Source organism: Sander vitreus, chromosome 9 (assembly GCF_031162955.1).
Source record: "Sander vitreus isolate 19-12246 chromosome 9, sanVit1, whole genome shotgun sequence".
Lineage (NCBI taxonomy): Eukaryota > Metazoa > Chordata > Actinopteri > Perciformes > Percidae > Sander > Sander vitreus.
The window spans coordinates 26927596-26946530 of NC_135863.1; the positions used below are offsets into that span (position 1 = coordinate 26927596).

At 40.4% G+C, this 18935-nt stretch overlaps 1 protein-coding gene across 1 annotated transcript in view; it reads left to right on the forward strand.

Annotated features, from left to right (window-relative positions):
* The window catches only part of LOC144523968 (inactive N-acetylated-alpha-linked acidic dipeptidase-like protein 2), a 196854-nt gene that overhangs the window by 101055 nt on the left and 76864 nt on the right, over positions 1 to 18935 (forward strand). Inside the window, exon 5 of the mRNA XM_078259939.1 lies at positions 6518 to 6650. Coding sequence (XP_078116065.1) covers positions 6518 to 6650 — 133 coding nt within the window. The remainder of the gene's footprint in view (positions 1 to 6517; positions 6651 to 18935) is intronic.

Consider the following 18935-nt stretch of genomic DNA (forward strand, 5'->3'; position numbering starts at 1 on the left):
ATACCGGTCGTTTAGGCACCAGTGCCATATCAGCACCAGGTTTCGGTACCCAACCCTAATGTGGACTTGATTAAATTTTAAGTAATGATAATGTATACTCAAACTGGCTTCTGACACAGTTGTATCCATGTATGTTACTTGACCCAAATGTCAATCGTACTACAGTCAAAGTAGGTTTGATACTGTACAATAATTATTTACAATGAATTATACCATGTTACATTGTACAATATTGATAACCTTTTACACCAGCGGTTTAGATGCAAAGACCAGTGCAAAACCTCTTTCTACCAGACAATGTGAAAGCTTCACCTCCAGTTCTTCTTGAGTTGTGTGTCTGTGTCAAAAGATATATAATTTGTTGATATTAAAATGATATATGTGGCTATGAAAATATATTTCAGTTCTTACCAAAGGTTACAATTGATTTAAAATGTAGTGCCTGTATATAATAATAATAATAATAATAATAATAATAATAATATATGTATATATATTATGTAATGTATCAAACTTCTAAGAATTGCCATATGGTTGAAAGCTAGTAAATAGACCTTGAGTTGGGATTGTTTTGTTATTCAAACTATTATTTCCAAGGTAAAGAATAAGCTTTTGCTACATTTAAACAGATCTACCTCCATTACAACTGAACAAACTCCATCCACTGATGAACACAGACTAAAGCCCCAGGAAAAGCTTACAAGTGAAACTGGAGTTGGAATTTCTGTCAACCTTATACACACTTAAAATGTTCTAAAGAGCCAATTTAGAAGTAAAAAAGTTATTTGGTGAAAGGGAATAAGAAGCCTTTATCACTTACTCCTACTTAGTGACATACAGCTCCATTACTAGAGGTGGGTAGTAACAGGCTACATTCAGTCCCTTAAATGTACTTAGGTAACATTTTATAGAATTAAGTGTACTTGTTGAGTAGTTGTCAAATTTTAACATTTATTTTACTTAAAGTGACTATATGTAACTTTTAAATGTTTCTGAAACTGTGGTATATTCCTTCTGATGATCATAAATGACCTGTAACAGCAAACAAGACTAACAGTGAAAAGAACACTATTTTTATATAGTTTTTATTAATGCCTTTGCCCAGGTCCGATTTTTCCTGCAAAGTCACAAAATGGGTTACGACAGGTAGACTGCGCTACAGAGCACACATTTTGAAGGGTCACAGATTTCAGCATAACAGTAGTTATGGCTGATAATGGGGCAGGACCATCACAAAAAAAAAGAATATTAAACAAAGAACAACTAAAATCTAAAAGGAAAAGTGACAGACAACGGGCGAAATCCATGTCACACTCTGTCGGGCTTTAAATAGATGGAGACAATTACGGGATTGTAAATGATTCAAAACCGACCCCGAATTGGCCCCCAGGTATGTAATATGTCTATTTCATTCATAAAATAACTTTAGATTGCGCAATGTGGTTGTACGTCAGTATCCAACATTAAATTATGTCCCCCTTCCATTTAGCTCGGAGGTTTTATTCCTTTTAGTCGGTGTTTGTGTTGGCCTACTATTTTCTTTTCCCTTGTCCCCCTGTACTTGTGTAAAGCGTCCTTGGGTTTTATGAAATCCGCTATATAAGTTATTACTATGTTGGTTGCTACAACAATCTCTTAATGTTTTGGCTCGTGACACAGTGACAGTGATACCCGGTTTAGCTCACAATACATCCAAAGTAGGCTAAGTTACTGTATGCAACACTTGAAATGCAACGATGCATCTGTGACGTATTCTCTTATTGTAAATGAATGATTTTGTGTCGGGGCAAAACATTTATTGCAACTATATGACCTCTCCGTAACGCCGTCTCCTAGACCTTTACGACAGCAAGTGTGATTAAAAACACTACCACTTTTGTCCAAAAGAGCCGCTGAAATTAAGACAAACTGAAAGTTACATATAGCCACTTTAAGTCAAAAATTTTACTATCAGTACTTTGATAAATGCAGTCCTTCAATTGAGAAGAAAGCTCCTGTTTCCTGTCCTTTATTCATCGAGCATTTCTCTACTTAGTTATAAATGACATGCTAATGAGCCATAACAGGAGTAAATGGAGGTTACCAAAAAAAAGGGAGAGCAAATGTTTAAAGAGAGGTCACCATCCTGCACTTACATTAATACAGTTAGACTTTTAAAAAGCCATTTAATTAGACTGCATCTCCTGCCACATGGGGCCCTGCTAGCAACAGACTGCTGACCCATTTTTCCTCCACGCCCACAGTTTATGACAAATTTGATCATGTGTGCTTCTTAATGTCTCTGTGTCAGCAGCTGAGAGAAATGATCGCCCTTTACATATGAATGGGGAAGAATGATTGATGAGCCTTGTACTCTCACTAATGAGTGTGTGACGGTGACTGCAGGCCCAATGTTATAGCTAGCATAGAGCTAGATTCATATTTGATACACAAACATGGAACCAGGTTTCGACCATGTTAGCTTAAGTCATTTGGTCCAATAACCAGTGTTGTAGTAATCAAGATCAACCATATTGTTACTCTCTCGTCTCGGTCTCGGATGAAGAGGACTCAGAATTTTATTTCAAGACCGGTCAAGACCACAATTGCAGGGATATCACTGCAATATCCCTGCAATTGTTAATGCATGAATCGTCTGATTCATGCATTAACATCATTGCTATGATTGGATGTAAAACTTCCTGCATCAAATGCAACCAATAACATGACTTATTTCTTAGAAATCTGTTACCGTTAACCCCCGTTCCCCCCCAACACGCTCTCCCAAGGAAGTTAATTTGCAGAAGAAGCTCTGGCTGTCTGGGAGATGTCAGCCAAATCCTCAGTAATAAAATTTGGCTACCTAAACATAAGTTTATTTCCAAAACAACATTTAAAATAAAATGAATATTAACTATACATATTAGCTAGTTGCGTATATTCTGTATGTTATGGCAATGAAAGAGGTGAACGAAGAATAATCTTAATTGGTTTTCTGTGTGTTAGGCTATGGTTCAAACCCAGCACACAGAGAAACAACCACGGACTCAGGATAAACAAAAATAATTTTAATGAAAGTTCAGTTCATCAAGTAACGAAGAAATGCAAACACTAAGTAGGTCGGCTCCGGACTGGATAGGGGCTGAGGCGGACGGGCAGCGGGATGTCCAGAAGTTTTTGCAGGAATCCAAACGAGGTAGTGGAAAACTGGAGTTGAATGAGCTGGAGACACGGAACGCCACGGCAGCAGGTTTAGAGATGTAGGTCTGAGCAGAGAAAAATACAGGATGTTAGCAAGAGCACGAGAAAATGACAAGAAGACAAAACGAGCAAACTAAATGCAACTTGGGAGCCTATGGTTACCGCACTTGTAGGTACAACGATCTGGCGCCGGTGGAGAGCCATGCCCAGGAATAAATACTGCCAGGTTGGATAGTGGAATTAGAGGCAGCTGCGCAGGTAAGAATCAGTGGAATCGCTCGCAGCCACGCCCCTTGACCTACTTTCAGACAGTCTGCCAACACACAGGCAGACACCACAAACACAATGGGGACAAACACACATACAGACACCACCGACACAGTGGGGACAAAGCAAGGGAGGAAAGGGACACAGAACGGGGAGAGAACAGCTTTATGGGAATGTGGATCTTCAGATCAGTTTGAGGAATGACTATACATTCCTCAATCAAATATTTTATCATGTCATGCAGTGTGGGATTCACACTGGTCTGGTCTTGGTCTTGACTCGGTCTCGTCCTGTCTTGGTCTTGGTCTTGACTCAGTCTCAACCTCTCAAAGTCTTGGTGTTGTCTCGGTCTCGTCCTGCTTTGGTCTTGGTCTTGACTTGGTCTTAACCCCTCAAAGTCTTGGTCTTGTCTCGGTTTCGATACACAGTGATGACTTGGTCTCAGTTTAGGTGGTCTTGACTACAACACTGCCAATAACCAACTAATTTAAGAATCACAATATAGATTCACGATACGTTATTTCAATATATTGTCATATCCCAGCAGTTATTTATAATACATGTATTAATGGGCGTTGGAACTATTTCACGAGGGTGGGACAAGTCCTATCCACTTTTTATTATATATAAATTATAAGATATTAGTTTTAAAATGTGTGCCACCAAAATAACTGTCTAACAAAAATTTTTGAGACTCGGCCTCAGGTCCTGGTGATTCTTAGCAGTAGTAGAAATAATTGGAATAGTTTATTGGAGAATGCATAAGGCAATTTGACTACAGTTGTCCTCTCCACTTTACTCAATGATTTGATAACAACAAGTAATTCATTTTACAGAAATTGCTACTGCATGCAAGCGTAAAGAAATGTTTCTTTCTGATCTGGGACCAACCACCTACTCTGGGTGAAATTACAAAATGAATCCATCATTTTTCTCATGTTACAGCCAGATAAAAGTATCAAACCACTTGTTAAAAGCCACCAGAAAGGCATGAAATGTCCGCACTAAATGGAAGGGGGGCGTAATTATATGTTGGCTACTGACGTACAACCACATCGCGCACTGTAAAGTTATTTTATGAATGAAAGAACATACTTGAGGGCAAATTCGGGGTCAGTTTTGAATCATTTACAATCCCATAATTGTCCCATAATTGTCCCACTTTAATTTTCAACCATATTTGACCAAATTCTGATGTGCTATGTTATGTGTTTTTTTGTAATTGTATTATTTTTCTATGCACTTTTTTCTAAATGCAATAAACATATTTAAAAAAATAAATAAAAGCCACCAGAATATAGGGAATGACATCTGCTCTGTATTTTTCTGAGGGAGGACCCTCAGAACCCTCCATGAAGATTGTTCCAACCACATTTTCAATGCTTCCCACACTCATGCATATATTGTTTTCCTGATGATTCTTGGTTTTCTGCATGTCCATGTGAATGTCAGTCATGTGCATATGTGCCATCTATAACCACATTCTTATGAAAGTTAGTGTGCAAAAGGGTCAGTGTAACGCTTATCAGTTCAATTTTCTAAGCACAAACAGACATTTGGAAAAACAAATATCCAATTTTTCATTTTTTCCCGCCTTGACAAATTAAAAAATTGGATCTTTAAACTGTTTTTCTAACTTTATGTTTTTTATTCAGAGGATCAGAAATTGAGAAAATTACAAAAATGCGTCTGGGCTCCAATTATTCAATACAGCACTGGTATTCTCTCCCTCGTTCCGCCTAGCTACGTCCCCCCCCCCCCCCCCACTCGAAACCATCATTTGCAAGCACCTTTGACCCCAAAGTCTATCAGTTGTTTTTTTTTTGGTCCATATGCAGTTAATGACCTGCATATTCCACAAAGTAGAGGAAGACAGTGACTGTCACTGTTTTCCAGAGAAGGACAGAGTTGTGATGAGAGCAGAATGACCGTGGTCTGTGTCACACCTTCAATAAAATAGTCATCCACGCTCATAAAAAACAAGGACACTATTTCCCATGGACAACAACGAAATACTGCTCTGCACTGTGACAGCTGCAGCACACTTCCTCCCACCCAGCAACTATTCCCAATGATTACTAATAATGGTGGCTAAATAAACAGCAACACAGCAAAACCTTTATTCATCATGTGGAAGATATAGCTCATATGAACAAATATGTACCTCAAAAAGATAATAAATAAGAAGTCACTTCCGTATTAATAAATGTACCTCCTCTTCTTGGGAGTGGGAAAATCTAAGCAAAACAACATCACAGTAGGCTACTGACACACACTGTTTGACTGACAGGTAGAAGAGAAGTACAGAAGTACAGCGCAGAACCACCACAGAAATATCATTGCTTTCACACTTATGTTCATTTGTTACAAAGACGCACACACAGAGTGGTAAACTAATGCTGGATTTTCTAACCCAGAAATGCATGTAAATAAACAAACCCATTCTCACTCCCAACTCGTCAAATACGGCAGCTTGGTCAGTGGCCCTCAGCGTCTGATCTCGGTGCACAAGGCACCCTTTAGCCTCTGAATGAGACGCACCAGGCTTTACTTAACTCCATCCATCTGTAAAATAACAGACAAGGTACTGGCAGCTCATTGCCACATAATTGAAAACGGAAATTATAAGTGTTCCTACAGTTAAAATACAGAACATTTAAAAAAAAAAAAAACTTCAAAAATGTCAAAAAAAGCAACAAAGACATCGGAAAAAGCAACAAAAACGTCGGACAAAGTGACACTAAGGTTGAAAAAAGCCACAAATGTTGAAAAAAAGTGACAACGTGGACTCATTATGAAAATGTTTATTGAGGTAATAAATCAAATGAGAAGTAGGGTCATTCCCCCATAGACTTCTATAGAAACAGACTTCCTTTTGCAAACAGAAACACAATTAAGTTATGTTTAAAATATGAATACATTCTAATCCTGTTCTGAATTTATTAATAAAATATATTTAGCCACAATTTAGCGCTTTGACTATACATGGTCGAGCCACATAGTAGATTTTGACCTAGTCTTGTTATATTATATATATATCCCTATTTTCTCATTTTCTCATCCCTGTTAGCTATCCCTACTGTCTGAGCTGGGTTTCGGAGGTGTTCTGCTTTACATTGATCCATGTGACGCTCCCCCTGACCGCCACACCTGGCATCAAGCCTTCAGAGTAACTCTCAACCCCGGAGGAAACCCTGCCATTGGTGAGTGTATTTTTATTTGTAAAATCCATTTCTACCTACCTAAGAAAGTAGTATATATAAACTATACTTATGCTAAACTTTATACTTCATTTTATTACTTTAAAGGGACTGTACAATATTCAGGGGGCGGGAAAGCGGTCTAGGATTGCCTCCACATAGCTTAAAAATAATAATCTAATCTAATGATCTAATAAAAACATTAAATAAATAATTAGATAATCTTAAAGTTATAGTTTCATAATCGTATAAAAGCCCCTATTATGCTTTTTTGGATTTCTCCCGTCTTTTAGTGTGTTTTTGTACAAAAAAAACGCATCTATCTCACAGTCTCAACTGCCTCAATACGGCTCACCCACATTCCTGTTTGAAATCCTCAATTAAGGATGTCACTGAAAGCCATCTTCGCTATGGAGATGATACACACATCGTCTCATCGCATTGGTGTGAACTGGCAGGTTTCAGAATGGTCTGAACTGGGCTTAAGGCCCTGTTTACACGACGACGCTCGCGGGTGAAAACGAAATCAGACGTGCCTTTTGTTTAGACGGCAAGGGCGTTTTTGGGGCTTAAAAACGCAAAAAAAAGTGAAACCACCCTCCAGAGTGGAAATCTTAAAAACGCTCCACCGTCACGTTCCCGTCTAAAGGGGTAAAAACACAAAAGTCTGCTCCGATCTGCTTACGGTGGCACCGCATATTTCGTTACATAAATCAAAATATAGAGTGATTACTCGCCCATGGCCACTCCACCATTGGGTATCCACAGCCTGCTTATACTTGGTCCGGATGACTTTCAGCTTTGATGATATCTGACTTTTACAGATAGCGTCTTTCTCGTGTGGATATGACGTCCCTCCTGGTACAGGATACTATATAGATCCATATGTCTCTATATTTTGACTGGCAGGACTCCCAGTCCACGCCCTGTTGTTCCTTTGTGGCATTGTAGTCTAAGGTTTTTTTGGAGCAATAACTCCACCTCCTCGTCTGTCCAGACAAAATTGTCAGCTTTTGTTGTTCACTTCGTCATGTTTTGGTTTTGTGCTACTAGGGAAAGGACAGGGAGAGAGGAGGAGGAGGAGAGGGAGAGAAGTAGAAGGAAGGTTCTTCTACGCAGGCGTGCGGACTTGGTGGTGTTGTGTGGCAGTGCTTCACACTACCATCTAGCCGCCTGGTGTGCATACTACATCGAATTTCACACACTTTTTGTCACCATATGCACACAAATTCCCCCCCCCCAAAACGCTCATCTAAAAAGAAAGAAAATGAAATATATGATTGTGTTAAACCTGTGCAAGCTACCTTTCAACATTTAGAAATTCACATTAAATTAGTCTCCACATATGATGTGGTAAACAAACTCTAATCCCTATTAAAAAACACAGCTCAGTTCAAGTACAATTCTCTTTGGAATCTGGTCAATGCCTAAAACTTACTCACATGTCCTACTGTACCTTGGCCTCGGCAGAGGACGGTATATCTCTCTGTATCTCTGTGACTCTTTCCTACTGTATTTAAATCACCCTCCCAAGACGGATGACCTCTCCGACCCTCAGTCTTGTCCCCACTTCCTGTTTTTCCTGCCCTGTCTGGCCGATAGGGATGTGTCATTAACGCTGAAGTATCTTTAGTCCTTGTAAGAGTCCCAGTACCACAGTGGCAAGACCCAGTAGAGCCCCAGCAGATGTCTGGACTGCTGTGTGAGCATGTGTAAGAGTGTGGGAACGTGTATGTGAAGGGATGTGATGTGGAAGAGAGAGAGAGAGAGAGAGAGAGAGAGAGAGAGATGCTGGCTGTCTGCTCTCTCACCAATCGCAATGCTCTCAGGTCCCCTGGGCTAATACAGCTCAGAAGAACAGAAGATGTGAAAAGACACCTCATTACTCATATCAACCATACTTTACTCAACTACCAGAGACTGCCTACATGTATGACTGTATATTTTAACAGAAATTGTCGATGAAACATGATTTTAGTTTTTTACATTTGGAATTGCATAATTTGTGCTCCGACTACTTTTGGATAAATGGAAACCATGGATGTGGGTTTTGGGAGGTTAAAGTCAATGTTATCAATTTTTCTTTTTCGTCGTTTGTCACTTTTTACGACATTTTTAAAGTTTTCTTTCTTGATTTTCTAAGATTTCGCAATTTGTTTTCAAACGCAGGGCATTCGTGGCCAGGTTAGCTCAGTTGCTAGAGCAGGCACACATGTATAGAGGTGTGCCTCGACACAGAAGGTCAAGGGTTTGAGTCCGACTGGTGACAATTTCCTGCATGTCTTCCCCCTCTCGGAAAACTCAGATTGGACAGATAGTCTAGCTGTCTAACTGTCTGGATTTACCCTGCAGAGATCTGAGGAGCAGGTAACCATAGTCCTCATGAATCCACCGGAGTTTAGAATGCCAACACAAAGAAAGTGGCCATGACGATTGTGATTGGTTTAAAGAAATGCCAAAAAACCAGAGCACGTTTTTCTCCCATCCAAGAATGCTATGTGACCTAGCCAGACCCTCCTTCGTGGCGCTGTAGAGGAAGGTCTGGCAAAGCGAGACTACTGTAAAGCTAAAGATCTAATACATGTTTTTAGTTAAATAGGACTTACTTAATGATAAGGCCGTAGCAACTAGTATCTACTACTACTACTACTACCACTACTAAATATTTCTCTTTATTCCTACATTAATGAGTTTCCCCATCCGTACAAATAAAGTACATGTTTTTTAACCTTTGACAGAAATGTTGAAATGTGAAGTTATATACATAACATGTGACATATTGCATTACCCCTTGTGCAAATGTGAATGTATTACACCCAAAATTATGTTCCACATGTGATGAACATAATGTGCTAAAGTGATAAATTCACATACTTGTTTCGTAGAGGAAGAATGAGAACATATCATACCACCCTTGTTCTAATTGTAGACAGCCTTACATCTGCATAACACCAACACAAGTCAGCTGCCTGTCTCCGAATCAATCTTTAAATGAGTCATCCCTGTCATAAGATGGAAATTGGATCCATTAGTGCAGTAAAGTAAGCTGCACCATTATTATATTTTCCAAAATGCAGCCACATTTCTACAAGGAGATGTTCTTAAAAGTCCTCTACTACAAACGTATTACATTTGTTTTTCAATGTGACGATTCTGCGATGGTGTTTAAAGGCCTGGCTTATCAGACAGACTTGCTGTACTGTGTGTTAAAGGAAGCATCAATGCGTCTCCCGGTGGCAAGACAGAGAAGAAGACTTGAAATCAGTACACTGAGACTCAGTCATTTTGGGTGGGGCTGTACTTCACACATACTACATTCCCCCACAATTTGGTGAAATGTAGGCCATTTTATTATTACCTAAGTGCACATTGTGCACATTGCACATTTCCCGCTGTTCTGTGTGACTGTTAAAAAGCGGTTGCATCGCACCTGTTTTGCCTGGATTGAATTATTTTTTTTACATTTCAGGCCCTTTGTGTTTTAAGAGCTTTAAAACATGTTTAGTTCTCAGTGATGTCAACAGCACCTCCCTTTTTATATGGAGAAATAAGACACAAGGAGCTGTCAGGAGTGCTCCCCAGTGGAAATGCTGCCAGTGGAAGAGCTGTTTAGGGTAAATGTAATTCCACTGTTTGCCAGGGCTCTGTATAACATTCCCCAGACTTTTCCCCACCTCTCAGTTTATTGTTTGGACTTTGTTGTCTCCCTCTTTCCACCCTCTCCTCCTCCTTCCTCAGCTTGTTAATTTGACTCTTCCTTGTAGTGTTGTATCACTGCTGTGCTGTCGCATGCTGCCTGCTGAGACAGCCACAGCAAATCAAAGCCTCTGCCTTCTCATACATACCCATCATTCCCAATTCTCTTATGTAGTGTGTTATGTATTAATATGCATGGCAGTGTGTAGGTGTGAGTTGTGTATGTGTGTGGGCGTTCACGAAGAACCGACAGTGTTTTTACATGTGTAAAAAACTAAGTAAGATAGAAGAAGTGTATGTGTGGTTCTTGGATGGGTATGTGCATATCTTTGTGTATGTGTTTTCCATATATTTCTTACATGCCTTTGAATGTCACATCTAGCTCTGCATGAATGAAAATCGGGGGGAAAAAACAAGTCATCTGCAGATTCCTGCAGAGCCCACAGTGTTTGGTTAAATATCATCGGCAGGTGTTCACTGTCAGGTGTACTCCTTGTTATTCCAGCATTCATCTAGTCTGATATGCACCATGCTGCTGTAGCATTCATTTATTCTTGGAAGAGATGCCACAGCTTGGATATTCTAGCTTGCCCTGTAACCGTCTCGACACTTAGTAGTACAGAACTGAACCAGTGCCAACTGAAAAGTCAATGAAGACACATTAAAAATGACTTAGAAAACAGCAATGACTCTAACTTTGATTTGTTTGATTTGGTGTATAAAAGCTTGCTTAGCAGTTTAATCTGGAGAAAACAGATGAACAGTTTGATTTGAGGAACACACTCTATAAACAATTTGATTAAGAAGATCACGGTTTTCCGCCTGCATTCTGTGTGTAGTTTAGGCTGATAAAACACCATGGGCAATGTTAAGGAAAGGTTGGATTTATATTGAAACACGACAGACTGGCTCATTACCTTTGGCATGCAAGCTCTAAAACAAAGTAAAATTATTCAGTAATCACAATAATCAAGACAAAAATAAAACATTTGAGGAAAGTCTGAAAAAAACGGTCAATGTCAACTGTTAACTGTCTCCATTTAGATTACATTAAATGACTGGCTTAAATCACAAGAGGAAAACCAAAAAGAGCACTTAAAGAGCACTTAAAAGCAAGGAGCTTTACTGGTTAGCCTAGAAATCTAGATGCACCCTAGCAAATGTAATTTGAAGCCAGGGGGTCTAGCAACTCTCCGTTGGCTTGCGAGCTGGAAAAACCAAACTCTGGCCGGGCCAATCGCATTGTGTATAGAGTCGGTGGGCAGGCTTATGGCTGCTGCTGCTGGGAACAGCGGTCTTTCGAATCGGCTTTGGCTGCGACTCTAGAACACTTGGAGTTAAGCTTTTCTTTGAGAAAAGAACAAAGAATGGCACTGAAGTCCTTAAAAAAGGAAGATGTGTTCGGAGTTTTGCCAACCAGATACGGCAAAAGTTTAATCTATCAAAGCTCTGCTACCTTCTTCGTTGCTCTGCTTGGTTGTAGCGCTATCCTATTGCATGCAGTGGGAATTTGAAAGACAACCATTTATCCCGCCCCTCGGATTGAGCCCTGCCAACGGTGAGTTCCCAGACCCAACATCTTGATGTGGGTCTGGCTTGTCAGGCTAGTTACTGGTGGGAAAATGAAATATGTTTGAGGAAGTCTACTTGAAGTCTACTGAGTAATACACCCACAAGTTTGTAGGACTATCAGATGCCAAGACATTTGTGGTGGATCAATAAAATACTAGGTCTTGTTTTGAGTATAGATACTAGATCAATAGGGTCCATCTCCCATTAAAGCACATGAATCTTAGTGCTGCAATCCTCTGCTTCTCTGCTGATGTTGTATGAATCAGAGGTGGGCCAATTGATCCTCAAAGTATCGATAGTACAGTCTTGTTTTGAGTATCGATACTAGTGTGAAAAGGATCGATACAAAAAAGATCTCACTTTCTGAAAACACTCTTGTTTGTGCTGCACTCTGCATCTCTGCTGCTGTTGTGTGTATGCGTGCAGGGATCATCTTGCTACTTCTAAGAATTGATTAGGTTTGGCAAGTACTGTGCATACTGTACATACTATTTATTAGGGTTTACTGCTTTACATTTTTTTATATTGTTTTGCTTATTTTCATATATCATAGTTACATCCCTTCTTTCTATACTACCCATTGGGTCTTTGATTCATTTTTTACATTTGTTTGTCTTTATATACAGTATCTCTATGTGCACTTGCTACTCACTATTTGGTTAGATGCTAAACTGCACTTACTGTGTGCAATGACAATATTGTAATCTCATCTAAATATTTCAATAGTTGTTAAATATACTCAGAAGTAGCATATTAATGATGCATCATCCGAAACCAAATTTGATGGCATTGCCCATCCCTATAATAATTTGAAGCTAGATCTTTTTAAAACTTGCAATGGTTTCACAGCAGCAATACTTATTTTCCTTCTTGACAATTTTGTGGTAAACAGTATTCAACAATGCCATACTGTTCCTTCTACCAGGAATGTCTGGCTGCGTATATTTGATGAACTAATGCAGTGCCTTGCTAACAAGCAAAAGTTAAGCCAGGTTAAACTTTTTTGCCAAGTGCTACTGTCAGTGCGAATGCAGTCTTACTCAGATCTGAGTTGTAAAACTCAAACTTGTTTGAAGTAATGTGGATGGTCTTGAAAACTAGACACTAGTCGTGTTTCCATCAGCGTATTTTTATGCGCATTTGGAAGTATGGCATTAGAAAATGTTGATGGTAATGGCACAATTCGAAAAACTTCCTCAAATTTGCAACATAGTTTTTACGCTCGCTTGAGATGGTTTTTGCCTTTTTTCGAAAAAGAGTTCATCCGCAAAATGGGGGAAGGATCAGGATATGGGTCCCATCCATTGGGCCTACACTTGTGGCACAAGGTGCGTAGAGGGTTGCAGTACGCTATAGCCTGTGCCTCAGCCACGTTGGGTAAATTGACGAATTGGTTCAACAGCTTGAATCGTATGGCCCGGAACACCGCGTATACACAGCGGTGAACGGTTGTCTCGCTGACACCAAATGTCTCTGCCACAACCCTGTATACTGCACAGGTGGCCAACTTGTACAAAGCTACCTCTCTCCATTTAGCCAAATGACTTAGCTTTTAAACTCTTTGATTTAGCAAGCTGGTTTGCAATCTACAACCATGCGTAACGTCAATTTGTGACGAAACTACGCTTTGCGTGGTCTAGTTTATTCGCTCTAAACCAGTTGATGAAAACACTTCTAATTCACATTTTCTTTTTTTTTCTTTTTTGCGACATTTTAAAAGTTCGCTTAAAATTCGCTTGACAATTAGATGGAAACATGGCTAGTGAAATAATACCATATTGGAATGGTGCTGTCCAGATATGAAGTGGGCTAGGCAGCCACTTTGGGTGCAGCATTGTTAGTGGTGCAGATGATGATCTTGGAAACGTTTCTGTCCATCATAACAATGGGGCAACCTGCCTGAAAGATGTGCCATGTTCCAGATTCATCAGAGAGCAGAACACAAGAGGGGAATAGAAACTGTGTTCTCCCTTTGTGGAAAAAGAGAAAAATAATTGTTTCTGGCACATTTTACTTATCAGAGGCCTCACGGTTTATGCCAAGTTGTTGCCCCTGGTAGTGAGGCAATTTCCTCTATCCTTTGAATGCAGCTGCCATGTGATTTATTTCCATATCCCCTTGCTATGTTTAACAAATGAGAAATGCTGGCCATCAGCTTGTGATTGCTCTTTGTATGGGGTCTCTTTGATATTATACACCACTGGTTGTGTGAAATGTGTATGGCTATGTGATTGCATAATTGTGTTAACCTTTAACATGCAACACCTATTTTCCTGCGCCCCTCTGATGTTTCCAAACAGAGAATGTTCAAACCATTTCCCCTTTTTAACTTTTGAACTGGTTGACATGTGGGCCTTTTCACCAGGCCCCTTGGGTTATTTACAAACCTCTACATGATTCAGATGAACCCAATGAATTGAACATGTAGTCATTAGCATATTGATTTAAATACAAGATTGCAACACACCATCTATTTTCTCCCTTTAAATGGACAATCATAGCCATGTTTGTGGATAGAGAAAGGAGCAGTCTATGTTAAGCAGGCTTTTTTCTCAGGCTTGGTGCACGTTCCCATAGAAGGGAATTTTATTTGACTCTTCTACCACACAAAGTGGGCCGCTCGCGTGCTGCCTACTTCCACCTATGAGAATATGAAAAAATTATTACAACAAAAGCAACACTGTTTGGCTGCAGATAAGGCAATGACTAGTCTCTATCAACAACGTTCCACTTCCGGGATTGCTCCGGTGCCGCCAGAAATTCCGCCGGATGTCACTCTTTTTGGCCAGATGTCCATTGCCTTCTGTTTTCTTTGTGTTGTAATTTTTAACTGGATTTATGAGGACTATGGTTAACTGCTCCTCAGATCTCTGCAGGGTAAATCCATACAGCTAGCTAGACTAACTGTCCAATCTGAGTTTTCTGTTGCACGACTAAAACATCCTTTGAGCGGCGTCACTGTGGCTCAGTGCGGCACTTAGGACCGCCCAAGACAATTGTGATTGGTTTAAAGAAACGCCAATACGTTTTTCTCCCATCCCGGAACACTGTGTGGACTAGCCAGACCCTCCTCCTCCGCGCTGTGAAGGAAGGTCTGGCAAGACTAGGAGTAAACAGACTTACTGAGAGCTGTCCACTTGTGATCGGGTCACTCAGACACATGTTAATGCCAGGTGACAGGGCCAGAGTGACAGGAATAGCAGTAAGCATCCTATAAAGTCAAGCTTTCCAACAAGTTGTTTCCAATTTGAAGGCAATTTATTCAAGATCACAAATGGAGTTAGCCCACACAGTTCTTAGCCTGCTCAAAGTAAGGGTACCCGAGTATGAAGTAAAACTATCACACAACGCCTGACCTCCTATCTTGTTTCAAGGTGAGAAGAAACTTTTAGCGAGTTCTCATCAGGAATTAGCTCACAGAGTTTTCACGAGATAGTACTTTCTCTGTTCATTTTGCTGAGAGTTGGACTTTGCTGGATTCATTACAGTTAATTGGCTGTTTAGTGGGACACTGCTGAACAGTTGAGTGTGGGAGCTGCAGCTGTAGCATTAGCGTCAGTGCGGGCTGAATTATGCATGGAGGTTAAAGCTTCCGAAAGCTTCTCCTTATGATTTATTAATGTCTGCTTGCAGATACGGATGGATTAGGTCTGCGGGAGGGACCCCAAACGATGACACATTCACAATGGTCACAGCAGAGTTATGTTACAAAACTGGATGGAAATCAAAGCCAGAATGATGATATTATTCCGTCGACTTCCAACATTTGTGAAACAGCGGGTGCTCACAGAATTTAAAGTTTTACACATTGTGTATGAGACAGACTCAAAAAACTGAGCAGCTCTGTTGAGCCAGGCTGAAGCTAACTGCTTTATGTTTCAGCAAGGCTTGATCCAGCAGTGTGCCCAGACTTTTTTGACTGGGCAGGCCCGGTCAAAGGATGCAACTACTATAATATCACTACTAGGGCCTGAAGTTAATTTTGTTGGCCACCAGCCACTGTGGCAGGTGGATTTTAAACACAGGCTTTTTACCAGCCAATTGTTTTTTTGCGTCATTAAAGGGTAACTACCGTTTGTTGTCAGACACTTAGAATATTAATCTGAGCCTGTCAGTGGCAAAACGAGCACTTTTGTGAAGGTAAATACAAGCTGGACAATTGCCCTTACTTACATTGTAGCTTTTTTCGCCGCTTCCGACTGCAGCGATCTCGCTTATTACTGGACCAATGTCAAAGATTGTTGTTCCCATCAGTCACTTAACCATAGGAAAATAGGCTCCAGGTTGAAAAAAACGGTAGTTACCCTTTAAGGTGAAATACAGAAAATGCACGAGCATCGTTCTTGAACTTTAGAATACACATTAAAGGTGTTGACGCAATCAAAATAATTAATTAGCATATTTTGTTGTATTTTAAAAAAAAAAGCTCCAATCCAAGGACATGTTGAACTTGGTTGAAATGTAAAAGAACAGTGGCAAAAAACAACTAATGAATCACTCAATTCTCATTGGCTTTCACCACCAATGGCTAAATTCACCCGCTTTTGTTGCGTGGTCGGGTGTTAATTTCAGGCCCTGTAATGATGTATCTGTCACGTTGAATCTGTCACAGTATCAATCTAGGTTAGGTTATGTTATGGGCCAGGTATACCATGACTTGACCAATTCAATTCAATTTTATTTATAGTGTCAAATCATAACATAAGTTATCTCATGACACATTACAGGTAGAGTAGGTCTAGACCGCACTCTATAATTTACAGAGACCCACCAATTCCCATAAGATCATGCATTTGGTGCGACAGCGGCGAGGAAAAACTTGCTTCTAACAAGTGGAAACCTTGGACAAAACTTGGCTCTTGATGGGCGGCCATCTGACGCGACAGGTTGGGGGAGACCAGAGACCACTACCTTTGTAGTGCAAACTAGAAAAAACGAATCATTTGAGCTTGTGATAACTCGATCCGAATAATCTGCATGCCTGCTGTTGAAGGTGGCATTTATGATGTGTATGATTTATGTGATTGTAGCATCCTTTAAGGTTATGTTTAGATCTGAAGAGAAAACGCAAAAGTGGGTTGCATTCTCACTTTTTATTCCGCGTTTAGACGAGTGTTTTGGGGGGGAAATCTGCATGCATATGGTGACGCAAAAGTGTGTGAAATTCGATGTAGTATGCACGCCAGGCGGCTAGATGGTAGTGTGAAGCACTGCCACACAACACCACCAAGTCCGCGCGCCTGCGTAAAACCTTCCTTCTACTTCTCTCCCTAGTAGCGCGAAGCGAACAACAAAAGCTGACAATTTTGTCTGGACAGACGAGGAGGTGCACACACACAGATACACACGTGACACACACACACACGGCACACACACACGGCGCGCACACACACACACACACACGCACAGTGCGTTTTTACCCTTTAGACGGGAACACGACGGTGGAGCGTTTTTAAGATTCCCACTCTGGAAGGTGGTTTCTCTTTTTTGCGCAAAAAACGCTGTCGCCGTCTAAATGAAAGGCACATCTGATAAAATATTTTTATGTTTTCACCCGCGAGCATATTTGTGTAAACAGGGCCTAAATTGTTCTAATCAAAAGCTTTTCATTGGTAGAAAAAAATAATCCTGATTGTAATACTGACGCCAAAACTGTAAACTATTCAGTTATTATTATTATTATTATTATTATTATTATTATTATTATTATTATTATTATTATTATTATCCTCCAGTCTCTCTGCTTTTTTCCCTCTTTGTAAGTTTATGAAGTGGATTCATAAAACCAAGGTACTGGTGCAAACTTTTCCCTCAAGTTAAAACATTTTAAACTCGCACAGATGTGTCTTCGCCTCAGTTTGCGCAAATCCGGCATTTGCATCAGCGCCAGCTCATGTCTTTCCATTTACTTACTATGCAACCCACCACGCGCTTATCATTTTTAAATGTACCTTGCATTTTGTCAGAACACACCTTAAGACAATAGTATGGGTAGACAAACAGTTGACAAACATAAATTGGGCAGGTAGCAGTACTTATAACCCTTAAATAACCCTGCCGATGTCATCAGTAGGTATACAGGCAAATTAAAAGTTTTCCACCAAGTACCTACTCAACTTGTGTTAACTGTGTGAATATTACAGAGTGGGAACAGAGTAAGAGAGAGGTGTTTTTAGGGTCTATCTAGCAGCGCATCCTGTGTAGCTCAAATGGAAAAGCAAGGCACCTGAGCTATAAATGTACACTATAATCTGTGTTTTTAATCATGCGGCAAGTACACATCGTGTAGCCCTCAGCTCACTGAGCCACTACGATCCCCCTCACATCCTCAGATTCTGTGGTATAATCCTCTCGTACTGTCACAACAGCTAAATCTGCCACCTGTGTCATACGCGATCCTATTATCTTCCCTTTACGATCTAAACACCACTGGAGGTGCCTGACATCATGTTGGAAAGATAGACAGGTACATCCTGTTTGAAATTCCTGTCACACTGGCTTTGCTGAACTTTGCCTTCCAGCCTATTTCATGGCTGATCCATCATGCGTGTCAAGTGTGTCTGTTTAACCCACTAAAGGACACAGTTGGCCTTCATTACACTACTTCCTGACTCCCAGAATTCTTTGCTCTCCAGTTTCTGCCATGACTGGTGTGTCAGGGGGTTGGTGTGTGATGTTGGATGTGCAGCAGAGCTTCAAATTGGCTCTTCTTGCCTCATGTTGAGAGCCGCAGTTTTCTGAGGTAATAGACATGCAAATAACACAAGGTGTGTGTGTGTGTGTGTGTGTGTGTGTGTGTGTGTGTGTGTGTGTGTACGTGCTTATATTTCCAGGCGTCTCGGCACTCGGTCAATGACATTATGGAAATGCGCAGTGGATTCTTTGGCTCTCACTGTTTGAGTTGGATAACAAGGCAGTCCAATGAGCCTGTTAGCACAGCGACAGTGACAGAATGAGGTGTTTGTATTGTCACACACTGTACCACAGCATACGACAGGAGGGAGAGGCGGAGAGAGAGAG